This window comes from Carlito syrichta, unplaced genomic scaffold, assembly GCF_000164805.1.
Source record: "Carlito syrichta isolate Samal-C Ts95f unplaced genomic scaffold, Tarsius_syrichta-2.0.1 Scaffold301625, whole genome shotgun sequence".
NCBI classification, from domain to species: domain Eukaryota; kingdom Metazoa; phylum Chordata; class Mammalia; order Primates; family Tarsiidae; genus Carlito; species Carlito syrichta.
This window is the reverse complement of record NW_007245721.1, coordinates 229,362-256,885: the sequence shown is the minus strand read 5'-3', so window position 1 is coordinate 256,885 and position 27,524 is coordinate 229,362. Positions and strand designations below refer to the sequence as shown.

Here is a 27,524-nt window from a genome sequence, read left to right as displayed (position 1 = left end):
AGAATAAAATATATCATAAGTTCACACTGATACTTTCAACTGAAAATCAAGACCAGCCGGGCTCGGTGGCTCAGCCTGTAATCCCGCGCTTTGGGAGGCTGAGGTGAGTGGATTGCCTGAGCCCACAGGTTTGAGACCCGCATGGACAACTTGGCGAGACCTCATCTCTACAATAAATAAAAAAATCAGCCGGGCGTGGTAGCACATGCCTGTAATTCCAGCTACTCGGAAGGCTGAGGCGGAAGGATCGCCCGAGCCCAGCAGGTCGAGGCTGCAGTGGCTGGCAGCGGCCACTGCACTCCAGTCTGGGCGACAGAGTGAGACTCCTACTCAAAAAAAAAGGAAAAAAAGAAAATCCAGACCACAAGGTTTTTATTCGGTGTCCTCTGTTTTAACATCTGTATCTCCTTTTATTCCTGAGAAACATCTGAGTTCTCTGGGATACGAGGGGTGATGGAGTTAGAGTGTCCCACAGCTACTCGTTTGCTTTATTCCACCTTCTTCACAGCTTTTTCCATATAACAGTACTTGGTTTCCTATCAAAAAAATGATCGCTGGCTGGATGCAGTGGTTCACACCTGTAATTCCAGCACTTTGGGAGACTGAGGCCCAAGGATCTCTTGGGCCTAGGAGCTCAAGACCAGCTTGGGCAACATAGCAAGACTTTGTCTCTACAAAAAGTAGGTTTAAAAGTTAGCCATACATGGTGGTGCACACTTGTAGTACCAGCTACTCAGGAGGCTGAAGCAGGTGGATCGCTTGAATCCAGGAGTTTGAGGCTGCAGTGAGCTATGATCATGCCGCTGCATGGGCAGCATAATCCTTGTAATCCTCAGAGGCTGAGGGAAAAGGATCTTGAGCCCAGGAGCTCGAGACCAACCTGGGCTACATGATGACACTCTGTCTCTACCAAAAAAAAAATATATATATGAGATATATATATATATATATATATATATATATATATATATATATATATGATTACTGAAAACAATTAAAATTTTTCCTAGAGTTCTTTTTGTTTTTTGTTTTTGATCTATGGATTATATTTCACTACAAACATGCTAATTACTGTTTTACAGATCAATTGGAATAGTCCTTTGTGGTTATGCTGCCAACTATATACAAATTTAGATTCAATTATTTCATTTTATTCCTTTAACATTAAATCTTTTCCTTTAGGTAGGAAGAGTGGCATTTCTCCTAAAAAATCAAAATACATGACTCCAATGCAACAGAAACTAAATGAAGTCTATGAAGCTGTAAAGAACTATACTGATAAGAGGGGTCGCCGCCTCAGTGCCATTTTTCTGAGGCTTCCCTCCAGATCTGAGTTGCCTGACTACTATCTGACCATTAAAAAGCCCATGGACATGGAAAAGATTCGAAGTCACATGATGGCAAACAAATACCAAGATATTGACTCTATGGTTGAGGACTTTGTCATGATGTTTAATAATGCCTGTACATACAATGAGCCTGAGTCATTGATCTACAAAGATGCTCTTGTCCTACACAAAGTCCTGCTTGAAACTCGGAGAGACCTGGAGGGTGATGAGGACTCCCATGTCCCAAATGTGACCTTGCTGATTCAAGAGCTTATCCACAATCTTTTTGTGTCAGTCATGAGTCATCAAGATGATGAGGGAAGATGCTACAGTGATTCCTTAGCAGAAATTCCTGCTGTGGATCCTAATTTTCCTAATAAACCACCCCTTACTTTTGACATAATTAGGAAGAATGTTGAAAATAATCGCTACCGGCGGCTTGATTTATTTCAGGAGCATATGTTTGAAGTATTGGAAAGGGCAAGAAGGATGAATCGGTATGTTTTCAAAGCCATTTTCTTTTTGAGGACATGTGATATTTAATGCAAAACAGATGAAAGAATACTGCTTTGATGTGGTGTTTCAGCTAGGTACATGATTACAATTGGTAACATGCTATTCTGAATTCTAATTAGCCAAAACTTCTAAAGAGCAATTATATTCTATGAGGAAGAGAGGGCATACTACTAAGTCATCTAGATTAGGGCCAATGAGAAGGAGGAAGACAAAATTAAAGATGTCTTGAAAAGCATGTGCTTAAAATGCAGCCTTTCATAGAATGTGTTTTTTAAAGGATAAATGTTTCTAATTGAAATAGGAATTAGAAGTGGTAAAATGATTTTTCTTTTAAGATTTGAGTTCAGCCGGGCTTGGTGGCTCAACCTGTAATCCTGCGCCTTTGGGAGGCTGAGGTGAGTGGATTGCCTGAGCCCACGGGTTTGAGACCTGCCTGGGCAGCGAGACCTCATCTCTGCAATAAATCAAAAAATCAGCCGGGCGTGGTAGCGCATGCCTGTAATTCTGGCTACTTGGAAGGCTGAGGCGGAAGGATTGCCGGAGCCCAGCAGGTCGAGGCTGCGGTGGCCGGGAGCGGCCACTGCACTCCAGTCTGGGTGACAGAGTGAGACTCCAACTCAAAAAAAAAAAGATTTGAGTTCAATCCAAGAGTGCTTTAAGTAAATTAAAATAGCTCCAAGATATTGATCCAAGGTTAGACTGGTATAAATTTAATCACCGTTTTAAGTACCTAAAAGGGCTCTTTAAATATATATATGTATTTTTTAATTTTAAAGATGTGGAGTACAATTCAGGATTAGGTATACAAGTGGACATCATACAGGTAAGATTTGGGCCTCCCATTGGTCCCCACTTTGTCTGGTTTGCGATCAATTACCCTTATTGATGTTATGTACCCTCCCCCACCCTACTCTGGCAGTATCCCGCTACTGTCAATCCCTTTCTTATAGTATTATGGTAAATGTTCGGGGTCCGCTTATGAGTAAGAACATGTGGTATTCAGTTCTTTGTTTCTGTGATAGATCACTGAGTGTGATAGACTCTAAATCCATCCAAGTTGCTACAGAGTCCATTTGTTTGTCCTTCTTTATGACTGCGTAATATTCCATTGTGTATACGTGTACCACTTTTTTTATCCAGTCCAATTTTGATGAGCAGCACAGTTGGTTCCTTGTTTTTGCTATTGCGAATGGTGCTGCAATAGACATGCGTGTGCAGATATCTTTTTTGTAGAATCATTTGAGTTCCTCTGGGTATATTCCCAGTAGGGGGATTGCTGGGTCATATGGAAGGTCAATTTCTAGTTCTTTTAAAAATCGCCATACTGTTTTCCATAGAGGTTGAACTAGTTTGCATTCCCACCTGCACTGTAGAAGCATTCCCTTTTCTCTGCATCTGTTGTTGTTTGTTTTATTTTTTATTTTTATTTATTTTTATTTTTTATTTTTTTGAGTTGGAGTCGCACTCTGTCACCCAGACTGGAGTGCGGGTGCCACTCCTAGCCACTGCAGCCTCGAACTGCTGGGCTCCGGCGATCCTTCCGCCTCAGCCTTCCAAGTAGCTGGAATTACAGGCGCGCGCTACCATGCCTGGCTAATTTTTTTATTTTATTGTAGAGATGAGGTCTCGCCTGCCCAGGCGGGTCTCAAACCTGCGGGCTCAGGCAGTCCACTCACCTCAACCTCCCAAAGGCATGGGATTACAGGCTGAGCCACCGAGCCTGGCTGTTGTTTGTTTTATTAATGGCCATTCTTACTGGGGTTAGGTGGTATCTCAATGTGGTTTTGATTTGCATTTCTCTGATGATTAGTGAGGCTGAGCACTTTTTCATGTGTCTGTTGGCTGCCCGTGTATCTTCTTTTGAGAAGTGTCTATTCATGTCTCCAAAGGGGCTTTTAAAAAAATCATATCAGATTTCTCACTTTAAGGGCCTGCTGCAGACGTTAAATGTTCTAAAAGAAGGAAACAGATTTAAATTTATATCAGACGTAAATTTTCTTCTAATTTTGATCTGTGGCATATCTTTGCTACATATCTATAGCATACTTGACTGTTAAATTCAATTCAGCAATTATAGTATTATCTTCAGTGCACTTAGAGAGAGTTGGGAGAATATAAAAAAAGATACAAGGTAAAGCTTCAGACAGACTGTAAGCTTCATGAAGCTTACAGTCTGTCTTGTTGAGAGCTAGATCTTTAGGCATTGTAATTAAACCTGAGGAATATGGGAAGCTAGCATTTGCTCTGGACCTTGAAAAAAATAAATAGTAACAGTTGTTTTTGTTAAGCATTGGCTCTTTGTAAAGCACTATACTAAGTGCTTTATGAAGGTAATCTCTAAACCTTATAATAGCCATTCTTGTTAAATGGTAGGTAATCTTCTCGGTTTGCATGTGAAGAATCAGAGGCACAGGCAGAGAGAAGCTACCCGAGTTGTACAACTAGTTAGTGGTATGGCTTGTCCTGTTCTCCACTGCAGAGGGCTGCTGTTGAGCCACTTACAAGGAGAACAGTCACGGAGCACAGCCATTGATGATAGCTTTAAGCTCTGCCCTCTAAGAAATGGAATTCTTTTTTTTTTTTTTAAGGTGGAGTTTCACTATCACTCAGGCTGGAGTGCAGTGGTATGATCATGGGTCACCACAGCCTTATACTCCTGGGCTCATGCAATCGTTCTACAGGTGTGCACTACCATGCACAGCATTTTTTCTTTTCTTTCTTTCTTTTTTTTTTTTGTAGACATGAGGTTTTGCTGTGTTATCAAGGCTGGTCTTGAACTTCTTGTCTCAAGCAGGACTTGCCTTGACCTCCCAAAGTACTGAGATTACTGATGAGCCACCGTACTCAGCCTTAAGAGCTTGAATTCTGACAAATGGGACAGGACCTATGCTAAGAGAAAAATAATTCCAGACATAAGAGAACATATCACAACCTGATATTTAGTAAAGACAGTAACATAAGGAACTCCATGGACTAGAGTTCTTCTAAAAAGGTATGAGACATCAGGAAAGAATAGGAGAATGGGTAAGATTCAAATGAGCCGGGGAGAGATATTTCAAATAAAATGAGTGTTGTGAGCAAAGGCATAGAGTTAGGAGATGAATATAGTGTGTTCAAGAGATGGGTAGGGTTGGGCCAGAAGCTTATAAGTGATGCATTTAAGAAATGGTCCTCAGCTGGATGTGGTGGCTAATGCCTGTAATTCCAGCACTTTGGGAGGTGGAGGCAAGATGATTGCCTGAGCCCAGGGATTCAAGACCAGCCTGGGCAACTTGACGAGACCTCGTGTCTACAATAAATTAAAAAATTAACCGGATGTGGTGGCGCATGCCTGTGGTTCCAGTCACTTGGAAGGCTGAGGCAGAAGGATCACCTGAATCCAGCAGGTCGAGGCTGTGGTGGCTGTGAGCATGCCACTGCACTCCAACAGAGTGAGACTCCAACTCAAAAAAATAAAAAGGGAATGGTCCTTAACAATACGGTTCTTCAACAATAGGATAGACATAAAGGGAAAGATGGGGGACATCTTGCAATCGAAAGCTGCTGGAGTTATTTATTCAAGAAATTTGTATTGATTGACACCGGTTAATTAATATGTTGTAGATGCATGGAATACGCCAATGGATGAAACAGACAACCTCTGCTTTATTGAGCTTAGACTTCCAATTCTTGTTCTTATTTATTTAAGTAATCCTTAGCTCTAAAGCCACTTTCTTCTCCCCCTCCTTCCCCAACCCCATTACATCTTGGGGTTAGTTCTGTGAGTCTTCTAAAGAGTATTTGTCTCCTAGGTTATTAGGAGCTTTGTTTATGTTGTATAGATGACATGTTTCTTTAAAGAATTAAGAAAATTTGTATCTCTAGGAAATGGTCTCTTTTCATTCTCCCATCACTAACATGGTTGGCTTTTGCTTTTGATGCCTGGGAGATAGAGTCCAAGATGTATTTATATGAGACTGTCATGCACATAGTTTTGCTCTCATGCCCAGAGCTTGTTGAAAAACATAAGGGGTCCCTTCTAGTCTAGTGGTAGGGGGAAAAAAATTAAAGAAAAGCATAAGTGAGGCTGGGCACAGTGGCTCATGCCTATAATCCCAGCACTTTGGGAGGCCGAGGTGAGAGGATTGCCTGAACCCAGGGGATTGAGACCAGCCTGGGCAATTTGGTGAGACCAGCCTGGGCGAAAGAGTGAGACTCTAACTCAAAAAGAAAAGAAAAGCATAAGTGAAGCCATTCTTGTGTTCGTTATGTTAGTATTATGACTGCTTACAGTACAGAATGAAAATTGATGAGGATGCATCAATTTAGTGAATGATGAATTAATGCCTTTATTGCCAATAATGAGGATAAGCGTCCCAGGAATATTCAGTTCATGAATTCAATGAAATCCACATACAGTAGATTCCATGTTGATCTCTACGAGTGTTCATGTTTCATCACCATTTACCACTACCTACCACTGCTACCCAGTGTCACCTAGGATTTTACATCTTGAAATAGAAGGGTTCTGAGCAGTGAGACATAACAGAAGAGAAAAGTTCATTCAAGTATCAGTGGTTTTTCCATCATTAGTATTCAGTAACTACAGTGCTGATTCATGCCAGTTGACTGCTGGCTTTCCTAATCTGCAGGCAGTATTCCTGGATTTAGTGTTCTGACTCCCCTGCAATTAAGAAGGACCTATGGGAAGACAAGGACAAGGAAAGCATCAGGAGTCTCCTGTAATTTTAATCATCAGGGAGATCCCAAAAAAACCAGGAATTATCTTTTGGAGAATGGAGCCCTTATAGTATGCCGAGAATTTCTTCCTCCAGATCATATGTTCAGTCAAAGTTTTTATCTGAAAGTTTTGAGAACGTTGCATCACAATTTGCAGAAGAGATGTCCGAGTTGGGGCAAAGATGTGACTGGTTCTTCCACCATTGCAATGCACCTGCTCACACTGTGCTGAGTGTTCAGCAGTTTTTGACCAAAAACAGCATTACTCCCCTGCTCCATCCTTCCTATTCACCAGTCTTGTCCCAAAAGACCTTTTTTGTTTCCCTTGATGAAAAAAGTCCTCAAAGGGAAATGTTTTGCTGATGTGGAAGAGGTGAAACAAAAAATGGCAGAAGCACTAAAAGGCATCAAAATTGATGAGTTCACAAACTATTTTGAACAGTGGAAAAAGCATCTCTATAGGTATATTACATCAAACGGAGAGTACTTTGAACGTGACTGAAGTTTAAACATGTAAGAGTAAATACACAATTTTTTAGTTTGAATCTCACTCGGTCGCCCAGACTGGAGTGCAGTGGCCGCTCCCGGCCACTGCAGCCTTGCCTGCTGGGCGCCAGTGATCCTTCTGCCTCAGCCTTCTGAGTAGCCAGAATTACAGGCATGTGCTACCACGCCTGGCTGATTTTTTTATTTATTGTAGAGATGAGGTCTCGCTGCCCAGGCGGGTCTCGAACCCACGGGCTCAGGCAATCCACTCACCTCAGCCTCCCAAAGGTGTGAGATTACAAGCTGAGCCACCGAGCCCTGCTAAATACACAATTTTTAGTAAATAATTTCCGGGTTTTTTTATACAAGGCAGACAGCCATTAAAAAGAAATACAAGTCCCTGCTTGTATTTCTTTTTAATGGCTGTCTGCCTTGTATAAAAAAATTACCTACCAATTGAGGGGAATTTGAGTTCTTTTTCCATCTTGAATTTTTGTTTTTACACTTTCAGTGACTACCTGACCTCTTAAATTAACAAATTCTTCATAGTACTTTGAATAAATAAAACAAAATAGGATATACTAGGTGTTTAGTGACTCTTGTGGAGAACTTTCATTTCAAAACCATGTGATATGATAGAATTATGAGTCTACCCTTTTGATGTACCATGAATTCAGGGGAAATGTGTTTTCACTTCTAATTTTATACTTAAAATTGTACGATATTATAAAATGAATTTTAATTTCAAATGAATAAGTTTCAGATATATCTGATCAGAAAATAGACATTAAAATTGTGTCTTAAGGGTTTCTTCCCATGGTTTTATTTTTACTGCTTTTCTACTAGTATTAACATTTTTACAACCCCCTAAAAATGTTTAGAACCTTTCTAGAAATACCCATTTATGCTATTGATAATGTTTTTTAATTGTTTGCCAATTCACGTTGCTGAATTCTTGGGGCAATTTTGGGACTTCACTAAAGTATAATTCTCTAGTGGCAAGTTTCAGTAGTTGTCTAACTTGACTTGCTACACATGTACTGCCATACTCCCCTAACCAGATTGTCTCCATAACTACTAAGTCATTGTGGTTAGTTCTGGGAATAATTTTTTTAGATACCTGTATTTTTAGTTCCATTTTCAGACCATAGTAGATTAGAGATAATAGTAAATATTCTTCCAGTCTAAATTCTAAACTTTATTTCGCCTAGTTTGTGTATTTTATTATTTTTTAAATTTTTATTTTAGACAAGTTCTTGATCTGTCGTCCAGGTGCAGTGGTGTGACAATAGCTCTCTGTAAACTCAGACTCCTGGGCTCAACTCCTAGCCTCTTGAGTAGGTAGAACTACAGGTGGCTAATATTTTTTGATTTTTTGTCGAGATTAGGGCTCACTGTGTTGCTCAAGCTGGTCTCAAACTGCTGTCCTCAAGTGATCTTCTTGCCTTGGCCTCCCGACATGCTGGAATTATAGGCCTGAGCCACTGTGTCTGACCCCTTATTTTATAAATGAAGAAAAAGTCTTAGAAAAGTTGTGAATATGGCATCATTTCTTTTTTTTCTGTCTTTCACTATGTTGCCTCTGCCAGTTCCCCAGAATTATACAGTTGTTACTGGGAAAATAAAATGAACACTAACTCTGAGACCTGTAACCATTATAGGATGCCCTCATGGCTTTGCAATTTAGGTTCAAATACTCCCTGGGTCCTACCAGCCTAGGCAACCATGATGTAGGATCAAAATGAAAAAAGTGGGCATAGCCTAAATCTTTTGTTTACATTTCATGTAATACGTTGGTCTACAATTAAGAGAAAGTAAAAATCAATCCAAAGATTAGATGCAAGTAAATGTTGGACATATTGTGCAGCCTTGATACAGTTCTTGATTCTGACAATCACCTTCCTTTGCCAAAACCAATTAACACATATTCTATGTATCTCCAAGGGAAAATGTATGAGGCCTTTCCTTTTACATGAACTATTCAAAGAGTGAGCCTTAAAGTAAAGGGAACTGTTGAGTAAAGGGAAATATGAGCATAACGGTCCCCGTAGCACCCAGATTCTGTTCTAACAAACTTCGAGAAGATACCCTTCATAGAACTGTACAGAAATATATCACTTAGCATATTCAAGTAGAATTTAACATACAATTGAATGTTTAAAAGAAGCAGCTTGTGTGTAATTGAATACTCTTGTTGCCGTTATAGGACAGATTCTGAAATATATGAGGATGCGGTAGAACTTCAGCAGTTTTTTATTAAAATTCGTGATGAACTCTGCAAAAATGGAGAGATCCTTCTTTCACCAGCACTCAGCTATACCACAAAACATTTGCACAATGATGTGGAGAAAGAGAGAAAGGAAAAATTGCCAAAAGAAATAGAGGAAGATAAACTAAAACGAGAAGAAGAAAAAAGAGGTTGGTTTCTTTTCATTTTATTAAATATGATGAAGTATTAGACTATGTTCTAGCTGATCTCACAAGTAGCTATGGAAAAAGAATCCTGTCTGTGTGAATGAGGACTCAGGGTATTGACTGTTTCACTGTTTTTATCATTATCACTTTAGTACAATCATTATGAGACTGGGCAAGACTGAATGTTACCTGTGACATAGCTGTTACCTTAGTATTCCAAGAACAAGGTCATTTAATTCAAAAGTATGGAACTTATACTATTTTATATAAAACATATACTGTTTTAGTATGAAAATATAATGGGAACTGGGCACAGTGGCTCAAGCCTGTAATCCCAGCACTTTCTGGAGGCTGAGGCGAGAGGATTGCCTGAGCTCAAGTTGCCCAGCCTGGGCAACTTGGTGAGACCTCATCTCTACAATAAATAAAAAAATAAGCCAGGTTGGTAGCTCACACCTGTAGTTTCAGCTACTTGAAAGGCTGAGGCGGAAGAATCACCTGAGCCCAACAGGTCGAGGCTGCAGTGGCCATGATCATACCACTGCACTCCAGCCTGGGCGACAGAGTGAGACTTCAACTCAAAAAACAAACAAACAAAAACCCTAAGGGGTCTAATTGGGACTAGAAAGCATTCTCAGTAGTGAGTTCATAAAGTTTCTGCCATGTCATCCAATAGCATTGCTTTCTTCCTATATACTTTGGGCCAGACAAGTAGATATTTTGGTTAAAGTACATACCTAGGATAAAAGTTATATTTTAATTGTGTTAACCTTTTACAGTCTGAGTAACTCCTCCCTTGATACCAGTAAATCAGAGGGGCAGGGAACAGGTAGAAAGAAGTTTATTTCTGAGTTCAAATCCAGGAAGCGGAACCGGACTTGAGGTTTTTCTAAAATGGTTCTGCTCACCCTTTAAGTTTTACAATCCACTTTTATGAGTTTAGGGTTGTTGGTACCTATACATTGACTACATGACTAGCAGAGCATTGTGTAGAACCTAAGTTACAGCTGCATTTTGTCAGTAGTAACATTTTATGGTTCACATTTCCTGGTACCATTTAGTTACCAGAGGCATCTCACACCTTTTTATCAGTAACACTCAGCAGAAGTGTTAGTCAAACTTGTAAAGGGAATAAACAGGGCCTAAGACATATTGTTACATATTGTTATACACAAAAGTTATACCAATCACAAGACTTATGATTACCTTGATGCTATATTATTCAAACCTATGATTACTAAGAAAAGGGAGTAGCCGGGCTCGGTGGCTCAGCCTGTAATCCCGCGCCTTTGGGAGGCTGAGGTGAGTGAATTGCCTGAGCCCGCGGGTTCAAGACCCGCCTGGGCAGGCAAGACCTCATCTCTACAATAAATCAAAAAAATTAGCCGGTCGTGGTAGCATGCGCCTGTAGTTCCAGCTACTTGGAAGGCTGAGGCAGAAGGATCACCGGAGCCCAGCAGGTCGAGGCTGCGGTGGCCGGGAGCGGCCACTGCACTCCAGTCTGGGTGACAGTGATACTCCAACTCAAAAAAAAAAGAAAGAAAGAAAGAAAAGGGAGTAAATGGGAATTGATTTCTCTCAGTTAATTGGGCACAGTCTTCAGGGAAGTTAAGGATTCTTTGAAGTTATTTACTGGGAGTCCCTAGCAGATAAGGGAAGCACACCTTTTGTTACCTCCCAGGAATGTGGTTATGTGTAGACCCGCTCAGTTCCTTGCCATGCCCTTCTCTAGGAGCTCTGGCAATATGGACAGATAATAGTGGGTCTCCATATCATTTCCCCACTGTCAGTTGAAGCCATGATATCTATCATGGGAGTAGCTGTGTAATGCTGCCTTCTTAAACAGCAGCTTTAAGTCCTGTATTGGTTTTGCTTTCCACTGAGACTGTGGTGCTCCAATCAGGCGTATACATGGTGTATTCAAGGCTTGATGCCCACAAGCTTTAATGCAGTAGAAGAGATGAGTAGGATGTCATATGGTCCCTTCCACTTTTTCTCACAGCTGTTTTTTGCTTGAACCCTCTCTCCAGTCCTTTAACAGCACTTGCTCCCATGGGTGGAAGGGGATGGCTGGGTTCTCTGTGGCTCAGGAAGTTTCTAGAGAAAGCATGCTTATGAACTTTGGTTAAACTTTGTTCCAAATGGACTTTTTTTTTTAATGAGTATATCATGTTTTGTGCCTGTGGCTCCATTTCCTTCATAGGTGTAGGAAAAAGGCCTATCATAAACAATTTTAAAGTTACTTAAATTAGTCCCACTTCAGAGACTGACTTGGACCCTGAGCAATGCAATACCATATACCTGTATTCAGTTTACTTGTGTCTATGAAAGATTTCTAGTGATTATGATGCTAAACAGTGAATTGAAAGGTTGGACTGTCCTAGTCTTACATCTAATGGAGTTTTATTTGGATTTGCTGAGGGGGTAGAATAGGCTGCCATTTGGCCTGCAGTAAAATATAATTTTTAAAATGTCTGAATGCCTTCTAAATCCTACCTATGGGAAATTTATCTCATCTATCTCATCTACCTATGCTAGCTACCCTGCCTCAATTTCCCCTTAGAGATTTTTGATCCCATAATTATATGGGGAGCTGAGGGGTGAAGGTCCATTTTCTATAGCTACTTCGAAGCTGGTAGTGGATGTAGTCCTGTCTAGCCAGAGATCGAAAATCTTTTCTTGTCTTATTTAAGGTGTCCAGATGTCTTTCAGCAGTGGCATCGTTTGCAGGCACTGACTGGGAGCCTTGCATGACCATTGTGTAGAGATGAAATTGCTGAATTCTAACCAGACAGTTAAAGAGACATGGACCAAAATTTAGCAGGCTTATAATCATTACAATAGAAAAATATATGTTTTAACTTTTGCTTACAAAACCATACTGTTCTTATTTGAAGGGGGGGCTGTAAATTGTTCCAAGAAAAAGTTTTTGACTCTGGAAAATATAGCAAAAATAATTAGTAATACTTTAAATAAAGAAGTTATAAAATTATTTTGGTTTTTATTAACTTAGTTTATGCAATTAACCCTTGTTCTATTAGCAATTCTACACTGGATTAGCGATCCTCATGAGCACAGAAGTTTTTAATAAGAGTTCTAGAAGATTATAAAGTTGATAGCAATTTGCACTGAATGACACCTCTTAGATTTTAGCTAACTTGACTATGTGTCTAGTCCGATATAAACCTTTAACAGTTTGAATTTAAATATATGATTACTGACAACTTAAGTACAAAAAGTGTTACAGAAGCAAAGTTTTATATTTTAAAGCATTTAGCAGAAATGATATTTAACCAATGCACAGCAGACTTAGACAAAATGACAGCATTCTGTTTTACTGGTGTTAACATTGTAGGTTAACTGATTAGTGTTTTAAAAAGTACTGTTACTTTGACATAATGGCATTTTGGCCTAACATTAGTGACTGATATTAATGGTTAATTCATAGACATAACTAGGTTTGTTTTTTGGGTTTTTTTGTTTTGTTTTGTACACTTGATTGTTCATAGAATTCCTATCACATACTCCTTTCCACAAACCTTCCACATACTGTCTTAATACATCCACATGCCATTATTCAACATACTTGATCCTTCTTATATTGTTCTATTCTTTTCCTTCTTTCCTAAATAACCACTCACTCTATTATTTACAAAAATTTATCATATAAGATCGTTTCTTGAACAAAATTATTCTTTTTCCTTATATCCTTTCTTACCAAAAACATACTTTCATGTTAACAACTTTCTTTACATTTTCCCTTTAGCTTTCTGGTTTATTTTCTCTCTCTCTCTCTCTTTTTTTTTTTTTTTTTTTTTGGTTTCCCTTCCCTACCCCCTCCGATTTTCTGTTGTTGTTGTTGTTGTTGTTTGAGAAAGCAGAATTTATTGAGAGGACAGAGAAGCTCCCGCAGTGGGAGGGGATCTGAAGGCGTTGCCTGTCTGGGGCCAAAAACCTGTTGCTTATATAGCCCTAAGTCCAAGCCAGTTGGCTAGAACTAGCTGTGAGCACTAGCTGTTCTGATTGGTCAGTGTTAAGGACCAGTTGGCAGGAGGTAGGAGCCTAATGGTGAGCTGATTGATTGCTTTTCAATTCCAGCAGTGAGTTCTTAAGCTCTAGCTTGAGAGGCTTCTTTACCAATGTTGAGTCTGAGTGGCCTGCTGGGAATTTGCCACATTGTTACCAGAGGACCCTCTTGTCTTCTGCCTAGCCTTTTCCTAGCCATCTTCTGTCTCATTCCCCCCTCTGGAGTAGTAACCCTAACTCCCTTAGGGAGTAAGGACAATGACCTGCCTGGCTACTTCCTGCAGATCATGGGTGTTATATAAGGACAGCTAGGGATCTCTGGAGGGTGATCTAAAGGTCCTCTGTAGGCAAGAAGAAACAAATTTTACAAGGAGGTTAACTATACATGGACCAAACACAAGCAATACAACAAAAAGAGCTATTAAGGGAAAAACCCATGTCCATATATTGGAAATCCCTAGAGGATAAAAAAAGATTGTAACCAAATGGGTCCTGAAACTGTTCCTGTAAAGAGTCAATGATTTTATTATTGCTTTATATAACCTGTAAAGCCTCTTTTACTTGGGAAGAAGTGTTAATATGGAAGCAACAAGTTTCATTTAATAATGTGCGTGTTTCTCCACATTCCCCCTTGAGTATATCCAAAGTTTGAATAATTACCCTGTTGAGCCATGTACATAATAGAGGGTGAGATAGGGTGCTTATAAGAAGCTAGGACTAATGATTCTAAAAACAGGAAGCAAGATAGGCATTGTGCTTGTTCCTGTGAGGGAGGCTTCTAGGGAAGAAAACAATCCCATGGATGCTCAGGATTAAGGGGCCCTGGACAGAGACATCTAACAGTACAAATCAAAATGAAAACAAAAGCAGCAAGTATAGGTATAAGGAGGAAATTCATAGGCAGTTAATTAGTGGCACTTATCTTTTACCAACTTTAGTTTGATTCTGTATGCTCTTCCGGGTCAGCTGAGGCAACTTCTTCTAGACTCCACACTTTCACTCCTGCCGTCGAGAACCAGAACCATGTTTAGGTGCAAAAACTGATGCGGATTTTTCAGGTCAGCCTGGGCTTCAAGAGTGTCAGTTCAATGGGTCAGTCAGCCAAGCCCCAGAGAGGGTTGTCAAGGGGCTGATAAGCCCAGCCCCAGAAGAGTCAGCTCTAATGGACTGGCAAGCCAAGCTCTGAGAGTGTTGCGATTCAGTGGACTGGCAGCCTAGCCCCTGGAGTGTTGGCTCTAATGGACTGGCAAGTCTAGCCCCCTGGGTGTCTGAGCTTCGGAGTCTCGCCTTCTTCCGGCAGCTCTCCTGGTTCAGCTGGCTCCATCGGCTGACAAGCCAGCCTCTGGGTTGCATGTTCGGCTCCAACGATCTTCTTCAACTCTTCAGGTTGCAGCTCTTCAGGGTCAAGAGTCTTCTTGTCTCATGCCCAAGAAGAATGAGGGACACGGACAGCTGGAAAGTGAGAAAGCAGGATTTATTGAGAGAATGGAGAAGCTCCCACAGTGGGAGGGGACCTGAAGAGGTTGCCCCTTTCTTTTTTATAGATAACTTTTTACATTCATAATTTGAATTAACATCTTAGTAACTTCTGATTAGAGGTTAGGTGTAACGTCTAACTCTTGGAATACCCTCAACTCCCACTAGGGAGCAGATGTCAGGAGAAAGGTTCAGCATGAACATAAGAGCTGAAAACTTAGCTTCAGTATCAGTTAAGAAATTAATTTGGACCCCAACCACATCCATACTCAGGAATCTTCTGGGGTGATGGCAAACAGAGCACTGGGCTGAGCCGTAGTCCTTGGTCCCCTTGAATCAGTGACCTCCATTACCAAGCTAGGTGTTCCCCCTCCTCTTTGGGAGAGGCCATACCAGCTCTTTCAGTGGCCTTCTAGTCTGCATATTGGACAAGGTCCTCGGGGCTTAGGGCTTTGAGAACAATTGTGCTTCTGGTGCCCAGACTGACCACATTCATAGCAACCAATACCATCCCCCTTAGCAGGTTTATTTTTATAGGGTCTTCTTTGGGTGACTGAATCTCTACCAATAGATCTTCCTGTTTTATGTCTTGTAGTGTTCATCTTGAAGTCTTTCTCTTTTTTTTTTCAGTGTCTCAGTTGTTGAAAACCTTAAACACCTCCTCTATTAATTGGAGACTTGGTGTTTGCAGTTCCAACTCTAGCTTTTGAAGCTTTTTCCAGTTATCCGGAGCTAGTTGGCTGATGAAAGAGTTTCTAGGAAGATTTGTTCTTCCAGCATATTAATGTCTAGATTTGACTTATTTTTTAATAGTTTTAACTAACCTTTCTTGGAAAAAGAGCAGGATTATCATCTGGACTCTATGTGGTTTTTGTTTTTTGTTTTTTGTGTTTTTTTTTTACCGTGGCATAATTAACAGATTTGACTATTCATTTATTTATTTAACAGATTTGACTATTCATTTATTCATTATTCATTTATTTATTTTTTTTTGGAGTGGGAGTCTCACTCTGTCACCCAGGCTGGAGTGCAGTGGCACGCTCATGGCCACTGCAGTCTCAACCTGCTGGGCTTAGTTGATCCTTGCGCCTCAACCTTCCAAGTAGCTGGAACTACAGATGTGCCACGTTGCCTGGCTAGTTTTTGTGATTTATTGTAGACACGAGTTCTCACCAAGTTGCCCAAGCTGGTTTCGAACGCCCGGGCTCAGGTAGTCCTCTCGCTTCAGCCTCCCAAACTGCTGGGATTACAGGCTGAGCCACCGTGCAAGGCCAGCTATACGTTTCTTTATGCCTCTCGGAATACGCACAAGCATATGATCATTTCTTGCCATATTGGCCCCTTCCTGTTGGCAGTTACATTGGGGATCTGTGTTAGGAACAGCTACTGTTTCAACTGCATACCTATCTGGTTGTTGTTGTTTAACTATTATGTCAGTGTGAGTTTGTGCTGCCTTAAAAATGCCCTTTTTCTACTCTGGGGTGCAGCAAGTAGAGTAAATAACATTAACATCACACCAAGTTAGATCAGAGGCAAGGGTTAGAGTTTAAAATTCCTTAAAATTTTCTGAGAAACTTCCTAATCTTAAGTGGCATTGTGCCAGATTTGTTACAGAAAAAGGAATGTACACCCATCCTGTCTTTCCATTTGCAACCTCCTGTAATGGATACGTTGGTTCAGGAGGAGGGTGGAATGCCGTTCCACTGCGTGTGGTTCCCATAGGACTGGATTCCTTCGGAGACATAGGATAAATGGGCTTACAAGGTAGAGGGGTGCCCCTGCAGCTGATTCCTCTCTTTCTGTCTCTGCCTGTGGCACCCCAGTGAGTGCTAGAAGATAGCACCTGAGATAACAGAGGGTCATTAAATGAGTTTTCTTTTTCCTTCTTAATCTGAGTATATAGAGCCTGACTGAATAAAATTCCGGCTGCAGAGTGCTGACGTAAAATTATAAAGAAACCATTACAGTACAAGCAGTGGTGTTATCTAGCATTAAATTTTAAAATGGGGTCTTGAAATATACTACTTGCTTCTAAGAGACCTTTTAACAGTTTTACAGGGACAAACAATTGATCACAATTTTAGGCAAGTCTTTAGAAACAGACTTCCAAGTAAGCTGCCTGCTAGCACTTGAAAACAAAGAAGAGATTACCTTTTTATATAAGATTGCAAAATTGCCGGGCTCGGTGGTTCACTGTAATCCCGCGCCTTTGGGAGGCTGAGATGAGTGGATTGCCTGAGACCGCGGGTTCGAGACCCACCTGGGCAGCGAGACCTCATCTCTACAATAAATCAAAAAATCAGCTGGGTGTGGTAGTGCATGCCTGTAATTCTGGCTACTCGGAAGGCTGAGGCGGAAGGATCGCTGGAGCCTAGCAGGTCGAGGCTGCGGTGGCCGGGAGCGGCCACTGCACTTCAGTCTGGGCGACAGAGTGAGACTCCAACTCAAAAAAAAAAAAAGATTGCAAAATTATTTCCTCCAAGATTAGCGTCAACTTGTACTGAGTTGACAAAAGGCAAAGTAGCATACAAGAGAATTTTCTGTGTTCCTTTATAGGTGGATTAGAGTGAACTCCCTTGGACCCCATGAAGGAGAACGCAGGCTAAGAAAAGGAGAGGGGGTGGTCCTGGGAATGAATTCAAGATAACTGGTAGCATTAGGCACACACAGCAGGCACCTTTTGCACATCTTTGAAACTAAAGGATAAGGATTTAAACAGTGTCGACAGGTCAGGAGAAATAAGACATAGGAAGCCAGACAGAGTAGGCTTATGTTTGAGGATAGTGTAAATATGAGGTGGAACTGGCAAGCAATCCCTATCTCCAGAGCAAGTGTTTTGGATCATAAGTATACTGCTTGTGAACGGAGCTCCTGTTGGCCATGACACCGTCAGTCGTCTCCCTGCCTCTTAGGAGTCTCAGTCTTCCTTCAGGGTGCGAGAGCACTCAAGAGGCCTCCCCCAGTGACCAGCCCTTATGTGCATCCCTCTAATGGGGCAGTCCTCAGGAACACTGCAAGCCCTTCTCAACTCTTAGACGATCTGCCTTTGAACCCTTTCTAGTCTTCCTATCACTGTTTCCAGGATCTAATGTGGATTCAGGTCCACTGAGTGTCTGATCAAGCCTGGGGCCCTCTGGAGCCTGCAGAGTCCCTTATGACTAGAATGGAGAGGTCCCTATGAGGCCCTTACACATCATGGGAATTGATCCTGGATACCTTTGCAAGTCCCTCAGTCACCTAAGCAAGTGAGTTTGTTTGTACAGAGTCTGTTTCATAAGGGCGGAGTTCCCTATTCTCCTGGGGGGTTTTGCTGCCTGCATAAATACTACACAAACAAAGGGGGATAGCAACACTTAGGAAAACATAAAACAACATAAAAGAAATGTACACCAATCAAGTTTTTAAAAATATGACATGTTCCATCAAGCAAAGAATAACAAACCAGCTGGCTTCCTTAGCAAATTCAAATACAAACAAAAGGATATCCCAACAAAAGCACTAACAGATCAGTTTAGTGTTTCTATGGTGCCTACAAAGTGGCCCCAGAGAGCCCAAGTGAGAAAGTTTCCTCCACCCCCCTGCGCATGTCCAGGGTTGGCTTACCAAATAAGCATGTCCACTTTACAAGATTTGGTACCTGGTAAGGCCTCTTTCTTACTAGTTCATCAAAGACTGGCCCTGGTCAGTTGGACTTCTTTCTAGAGAGTCCCCAGAGCACAAAGTGGCTCTGGCAGCTACTAGGGCATTCCTATCAGAAGATCCTATCAACCAAAATCCCTTCGTGGTTGCCAAATCGTTATGGTCCAAGTAACGCTTGGCTGCTGACCCTCGATACCAATAAATCAAAGGGGCAGGGAACTGGTAGAAAGAAGTTTATTTCTGAGTTCGAATCCAGGAAGCAAAACTGGACTCAAAGTCTTTTTTAAATGGTTCTGCTCACCCTTTAAGTTTTATAGTCCGCTTTTATGGGTTTAGGGTTGTTGGTACCTATACATTGACAACATGACTAGCAGAACACTGTATGGAACCTAAGTTACTGCTGCATTTTGTCAGTAATACATTTTATGGTTCACATTTCCTAGTACCAGTTAGTTAGCAGAGGCATCTCACAGTTTTTTGTCAGTAACACTCAGCAGAAGTGTTAGTCAAGCTTGTAAAGGGAGTTAACAGGGCCTAAGACATTATACACAGTTACATGTTGTTATACACAAAAGTTGTACAAATCACAAGACTTAAGATTACCTTGATGCTATATTATTCAAACCTATGATTACTAAGAAAAGGGAGTAAATGGGAATTGATTTCTCTTAGTTAATTGGGCACAGTCTGCAGGGAAGTTAAGGATTCTTTGAAGTTATTTACTGGGAGTGCCTAGCAGATAAGGGACGCACACCTTTGTTGCCTCCCAGGAATGTGGTTATGTGCGGGACGGGGGCACTCAATCCCTTACCATGCCCTTCTTTAGGGACTCTGGCAATATGGACAGACAATAGCAGGTCTCCATATCATACCTAAAAATGTCACTTTGAGTCACTTGCCAGAATTTAGAAATATTTAAATAACAGGAACTTTTTATTACAGATTCGATCATTTCTGACAACATTTGAGTTCACATAGATTCCTAGAATACATAACTTTCCAAAAGTTATATTAGTCTTTAGTATCAAATCGCTTTCATAGGTTTTTACTCAAGCCAGAAAACAAAGTAAATATATATAAGCAGATTATTATAAGCAATGGCATATCCAAAGAAGAGAAGGAACCTGGTTGGTGAGAACAGTAATTTTGCCAACATAGGGCTAACTGCAAAAACCAGCAACTTAGCTGCCAAAGGGGATCTACTCATTCAGGAGGCTAGTGAATGTATATCTGGGCAGGATGAGGGGAGAAAGATCTGTGTCTTTGTTAGCTACAGGTGGTTGATGGAGAAATGCATGGAGTAAACCTGCAACTTTGCTGGCCTGAGGTGTTGGTCCAGGTCAAAGACTATTCTGAAAATTAGAGAGCCATCGAAGGGCTGAGATTAGCTTTCCACACAGTTCCAGCTGACTGGAAAACTACACACACAGGGAGGAGATGCAAAATTACCTGATGAAAAGTAAAATCCAGGGGTTACTTGAAAATTGGCTACAACCTTAAATGCATCACCCAACCCATACATAGCTCCATCAGCAGAGGGTAAATTTTTGTGAACTTAAGGTATCTGAGTACAACCTTCACCTAAATCGTGGCTGATTTGCGTTGTTTATGCAGACAGGAGCAACCCCTGGTGTCAGGTTTCCTAATATATCTATAATGAGAGTCCCAGAGGAGAAAAGAGAATATATAAGACATAAGACATAATTACAACACTGCTTATAGGTTTCTTGAAGTTGATGAAAAACATTAACTTTCAACTCTAAGACACCCCCCCCCCCAGTAAGGTGAACACAAAGAGAACCACATTTAGACACATCAAATCAAACTACTGAAAGAGAAAATCTTGAAAGCAGCAAATGACTTATCATGTACAAGAAGACAATAATATGATTAATGACTGACTTGTCATATGAAATAATGGAGGTCTGAATGCAGTGGAATGATATTCAACATGTTGAAAGGGAAAAATGAACCAAGATTTATGTATCTAGTGGAAGCTGTCCTTTAAAAATGAAGTTAAAATAAAGACATTCTCGAGTAAATAAAAACTAGAATTCACTGCTGGCAGACTTGCCTTAGAATAAATGTTAAAAGAATGACACCAAGTGGTAACAAATCTACAAGAACGTCTGAAGAGCATTGGAAATGGTAAATATGTGGATAAATTTAAAGACTGTATGTGTAGTTTTTGTTTTTTACTTTTATCTTTATTCTAAAAACATTAGATTATCTAATGCAATAATTACAACATAACTTACAGGCTTATAACATTTTAGAAGTAATATATGAGACACTAAGAGTGCAAAGGCAATAGAGGAGAATGGGGCTATCTATATTGGCACAAAGTCACAATATTTCATGAAATTAAGTTAGATATTTAACAAAATTAAGTAGATGGTGATAAGGTAAAGATGCATACTGTAGGCTAGGTTCGGTGTCTCAGCCTGTAATCCCGCACTTTGGGAGGCTGAGGTGAGTAGATTGCCTGAGCCCACGGGTTCGAGACCCACCTGGGGAACTTGGCAAGACCTCATCTCTACAATAAATCAAAAAATTAGCCGGTCGTGGTAGCGCGCACCTATAATTCCGGCTACTTGGAAGACTGAGGCGGAAGGATCACTGGAGCCCAGCAGGTCAAGGCTGCAGTGGCCAGAAGCGGCCACTGCACTCCAGTCTGGGCAACAGAGTGAGACTCCAACTCAAAAAACAAAAAAGAGATGCATACTGTAATGCCTTGAGCAACCATTCAGAAAACAAATAAATAGCCAAAAAAAAGTCAACACAGGAATTAAAATGATACAGAAAAGAAATTCTTGCTTAACAGTTAATATGAGAAAACAGTAAAGGAGGAAAAGAGGAACATAAAGACGTAAGACATATAGATAACAAATAGCAAAATGGCAGGCATGAATTCAGTCATATCAATAATTACATTAAATATGAGTAGACTAAGCACTCCACTCAAAACACAGAAATTTGCAGACTAAATTTAAGAAGTAAGATTCAACTATATGCTGTCTGTAAGACACTCACTTTAGATCCCAAAACAGAAATAGGTCAGAAAGAGGGGGAAAGATACACTATGCAAACTATAACCATAGTAAGTTGGAATGGCTGTATTAATAACAGAAAAAATAGATTTTAAGAGAAGAAATAATACTAAAGACAGGAACTTTTCATAATGATAAAAGGGTCAACATACTTGGAACATAATATTTTTAAATATTTAGGTACTAAATGAAGCCCTAAAAATACATGAAAGAAAAAAATGACAGAATTGAAAAGATATGGACAATTATAGTCTCAATACTTCTTTCTCAGTAGTTGATAGAACAACTAGATCAAAATTCAGTAAAACTACGGAAGATATGAATAGCACTATGAAACAGCTTAACCTAACTGACATGTCAAACATCATATAGGCATACCTTGTTTTATTGTGTTTTGCAAATATTGTGCTTTTTACAAATTGAAAGTTTGTGGCAACTCTGCATGTAGCAAGTCATTTTATTTCATTATTATATGTGTTATATTGATCTGTAACCTGTGATCTTTGATACTACAATTGCATTTGCTTTGAGGAGCCACAAACTACATTCATATAAGATATAGCGAGCTTAACCAATAAATGATGTATGTGTTCTGACCAATCCACCAACTGGCCATTCTCCCATCTCTCTCTCTCTCCTTGGACCTCCCTATTCCCTGAGATTCAACAGTGTTGAAATTAGGCCAATTAATTACCCTATGGTGCCTTCTATGTGTCCAAGTCATAGGTGTCCAAGTAAAATGTTTCTCACTTTAAATCAAAAGCTGGAAATGATTGAGCTTAGTGAGGAAGATATGTCAAAAGCCAAGATAGGCCAAAAGCTAGGCCTCTTGTGCCAAACAGTAGCCAAATTGTAAATGCAAAGGGAAAGTTACTGATAGAAATTAAAAGTGCTACTCCAGTTAACACACAGATGATTAGAAAGCAAAACAGCCTTGTTGATGATATGGAGAGAGTTATAGCGGTCTGGATAGATCAAATCAACCATAACATTTGGTTAAGCCAAAGTATAATCCAGAGCAAGACCCTAACTCTTCAATTCTATGAAGACTGAGAGATTTGAGAAAGACACAGAAGAAAAGTTTTGAGCCTAGAAGAGGTTGGTTCAGAAACCATTTCTATAGCAGAAAAGTTCAAAATGAAGCAGCAAGAGCTGATGTAGAAGCTGAGCAAAGTATCCAGAAGATCTAGCTAAGTTAATTGATGAAAGTGGCTACACTAAATACAGACTTTCAGTGTAGATGCAACAGCTTTCTATTGGAAGAAGATGTCATTTAGTACTTTTCTAGTTAGAAGTTAGTGCCTGGCTTTAAGGGCCAGGCTGACTCTTTTATTAGTGGCTAATATTGCTGATGACTTTAGTGAAAGTCAGTGCTCATTTACCATTCTAAAAATCATAGGGTCCTTAAGAATTGTGGTATACCTACTCTACCTCTGCCTTATAAATGGAACAACAAGGCCTGGATGATAGCACATCTGTTTACAATAAGGTTTACTGAATATGTGAAGCCCACTATTGAGACCTCCTTCTCAAAAAAAAAAAAAAAAAAAGATTTCTTTCAAAATATTACTACTCATTGCCAATGTACCTGGTCACCCAAGAGCTTTGATGGCAATGTGTAAGTATATTAATGTTGTTTTCATGCCAGCTAACAAAACATTATGCAGCTCATGGATCAAGGAGTCATTTCAACTTTCAGGTCATATTATTTAAGAAATACATTTCATAAAACTCTCCAGCTACCATAGATAGTGATTCCATTAGTGGATATGGACAAAGTAAATCGAAAACCTTCTGGAAGGGATTCGCCATTCTAGATGCCATTAAGAACGTTCATGATTTATAGGAAAACATCAGAATGTCACCAATAACAGGAGTTTGGAAAAAGTTGATTCCATTCCTCATGGATGATTTTGAGGAGTTTAAGACTTCAGTGGAGAAAATAACTAGATAACAAGAATTAATGGAGCCTGAAAATGTGACTGAGTAGTTAAAATCTCATGATAAAGTTTGGACAGATGAGAAGTTGCTTCTTACGGATGAGCAAAGTAATTTCTTTGCTTAAGGTAGAGTCTACTACTGGCAAATATGCTGTGAATATTGTTCCAGCCCCCTCTAGTCTGTATTCTGCCCTGTTTCCAGGGCCAAGGCAGCAGTCACAGGCAGAGATCCTACCCCTCTCCCCAGCAGAGGACAGCAGTGCATTTTCACGTGCCCTGAGGACAAATTCCACTGCTCACTGTCACCACAGCTGCAGGCTGCTACTGGGCTCAGGTGTAAGTGAAACCCATACCCCCTTCAGGTTCCTGTCTACGACTGCTCCCAGGGAAAGCAAACTTACCCTCCCCGGATATGGCCCAATGCAGCCACAACCATCCCTTCCTGAGCATTTTACCAATGGCCTGGGGATCAACCCATCCCTGCCTTCAACATCCGGTGCCTCCATGTACCACCAGTGGGGTGGCCTGAAGACAGGTCCTCCTGCCCTGTCTCCACCCATCCCCACTATCCAAGCGTACTATCCAGGGGCCTTTGGATTGCCCAGCTTACTGCACAACCAGTAGCACCTGAGCATTTTTTCCAGGATCTAAGGACAGGCCCATTTAACCTGCCACCATCATTACAACTGGCACCCACTTGCATGGGCCACCAGTGAGTCTGGGAAGCAGCCTATCCAACCTTTCACAGCCATTGCCAACACCATTATGAACTGCTTAGATCCCAGAGGTTGTCTTACCACTGCTACTGCCATCACATGTGCCACATCCATTGCCCAGGGCCTCAAGAACCTACTCACTTGCTCAACTCACTGCTGCCATGCCCATATCCAAGTAAACTGCAATGGAGTCCCAAGAATCTGAGCCACCAAAGAAATCACAGACACTACTGATGCTGTTTACAGAAGAATAAATTATACTAAGATTACACTACTGCACATACACACCCAAAATTAAAACCAAAGTGTTCCTGTCCAACAAATAGCATAGATATAGCTTCAGGAAAAAGTCCCCTACAGAAGCAAATTTAAAACATTGTAATAATTAACTGTTATACCAGATGTACAGACATCAACATAAAGACACAGGAAACAAGAAGCAGCAAGGAAACATGACACTCTAGTAGAACCCAATAATTCTCCAGCAGCAAATCCCAATCAAAAATAAATGTATGAAGTTCTAGAAAAAGAATTCAAAAAGTTCAGGCTCAGTGCTGTGAATCATGCCTATAATCCTAGCACTTTGGGAGGTGAAGGCAGGAGGATTGTTTGAGTCCAGAGGTTTGAGACCAGCTTGGGCAATTGAACAAGACCTTGTCCATAGAGTAAATCAAAAAATTAGCCAGATGTGGTGTCATGTTCCAGCTACTTGGAAGACTGTGGCAGAAGGATCACCTGAGCTCAGCAGGTCAAGACTGTGGTAGTCATGAGCATGCCACTGCACTTCAGCCTGGGTGACTGAGACTCCAACTCAAAAAAAAAGAAGTTCAATGAGATAGAAAATATTCTCAATAACATTACCAAGAAATCAGAAAAGCAATTGGGATATGAATGAGAACTTTATTAAATAGATATCATTTTAAAAGGACCCAACAAATTCAGGAACTGAAAAATTTATTGAACTACAAAATAGATTAGAAAGCTGTAAGAATGAATGATACATAACAGAAGAATCTCATAAACGATAATAGACCTTTTGAAATAACTCAGTAACACAAAACAAAAAATAAGAAAGAAGGAACAAAGCTTGGTGACATATGGGACATCATAAAGCAACCAAATACTCTAACTTTTGGTATCCCTGAAGGCAAAGAGGAAACTAAAGGATTAGGAGACTGATTTAATCAAATAATAGAGGAAAACTTACCAAGTACAGCAAGATCTTTAGACATCCAGATTCAAGAGGCTCAAAGATCCTCAAATAGGTACAAAATCAAAAAGGTCTTCTCTGTGACATGTTATAGTCAGATTGTCAGAAGGAACCCCCATTAGACTAACAGCAGTTTTCTCAGCAGAAAACTTACAAGCCGGAAAGAATGGCATGATATATTCAAATTACTGAAAAGAGGGAAAAACTGCTGACCAAGGATACTGTACCCACAGAATTGTCATTCGTTTTTCGTCCTTTCCCAAACAAACAAAAATTGAAAGAATTCATCTTCAGTAGACTGCCCTATAAGAAATGTGTAAGGGAGGGATCACTGGAGTCCAGCAGGTCAATGCTGGGGTGGCTGTGAGCATGCTACTGCACTCCAGCCTGGGCGACAGAGTGAGACTCCAACTCAAAAAAAAAAAAAAAAAAAAAAAAAAGCATGTAAGGGAATTTTATACCCAGAAGCAAAAGACAATAACTACCATTATTAAAACACACACAAATATAAAAACCACTGATAGAGCAAATACCCAAAATAGGAAGAGAAAAAATTTAAATTTTACCACTACAGAATACCACCAAACCACAATGATACACAGTAAGGGTGAAAGTAACAAATGATATACATGACAACTGGAAATCAAATAATAAATTACAGGAATAAGGCTTCATATATTAAAAATGTTGAATATAAGTAGACTAAATTTCATACTTAAAAGATATAGACCAGGCCAGGCTCAGTGGCTCAGCCTGTAATCCCAGCACTTTGGGATGCTAAGGCAAGTGAATTGCCTGGGCCTGCGGGTTCGAGACCAGCCCAGGCAACTTGGCAAGACCTTGTCTCTACAATAAGTAAAAAATTAGCCAGTCGTGATCGTGCATGCTTGTAGATCTGCTACTTGAAAGTCTGAGGTGGAAGGATTGCCGGAGTCCAGCAGGTTGATGCTGGGGTGACCATTGGTGTGCCAATGGTCTGCACCCAAGCCTGGACAACAGAGTGAGACACCAACTAAAAAAAAAAAAATTTATATATATATACATATATATATATATATATATATATATATACACACACACACATACACATATATACATATGTATATATGTGTATATATATATATACCAAATGGATTTTCTAAGTGCTGCAGAAACTTATCTCACCTGTAAAGACAATAAAGACTGAAATTAAAGGCTGAAGTGGGAGGATCACTTGAGTCCAAGAGTTCGAGACCAGCCTGGGCAATATAATGAGACCTCGTTTCTACAAAATTGAAATCTTAATTTGGTGTGATGGTACACTACTGAAGTCCAAGCTACTCATGAGACTGAGATGGGAGGATCACTTGAGCCCAGGAGTTTGAGGCTGTGGTAAGCCATGATCATGCCACTACACTCCAGTCTGGGTGGCAGAGTGAGAACTTGACTCAGAAAACAAAAAGGATTATAAAAATGTATTCCATGCAGATTGAAACCAAAAGCAAGCAGGAATAGCTGCATATAAAACAGACTTTTAAGTCTAAAACAGTAAAAAAAGAGACAAAAAATTATATAATAATAAAGAGATCAGTTTAGCAAGAGGACATAACACTTCCATGCATATATACACCCAAACCAAGCACCTAGATATGTAAAGAAAATATTTGATCTGTGGATCAAGATAGACCTCAATACAGCAATAGTTGCAAGGAAGAAAAACCCTTTCCCTAAGAACTAGAACAAGACAAGAATGCCCACTCCTATTCGGCACAGTATTGAAAATTCTAGCCAAAACAACAGAAAGAAAAGGCATCTAAATTGGAAAAGAGATCAAATTGTCCATATTTGCTGATGATACGATCTTTTTTTTTTTTTTTTTTTTTTTTTTTGGAGGTTGGGAGTCTCACTCTGTCACCCAGACACGCGTAGCCTCGGACCTGCTGGGGCTCCGGCGATCCTTCCGCCTCAGCCTTCCAAGTAGCTGGGAACTACAGGCACACGCTACCACGCCTGGCTGATTTTTT

General features: G+C 40.3%; 1 protein-coding gene across 5 annotated transcripts in view; it reads left to right on the top strand.

The window, feature by feature from the left end:
- Nucleotides 1-27,524, top strand: part of PBRM1 (polybromo 1) — a 137,438-nt gene that overhangs the window by 65,858 nt on the left and 44,056 nt on the right. For all 5 annotated transcript variants that reach the window (XM_021710875.1, XM_021710873.1, XM_021710872.1 and 2 more), the window contains 2 exons: nucleotides 1,183-1,825; nucleotides 9,256-9,467. In XM_021710875.1, coding sequence (XP_021566550.1) covers nucleotides 1,183-1,825; nucleotides 9,256-9,467 — 855 coding nt within the window. The remainder of the gene's footprint in view (nucleotides 1-1,182; nucleotides 1,826-9,255; nucleotides 9,468-27,524) is intronic.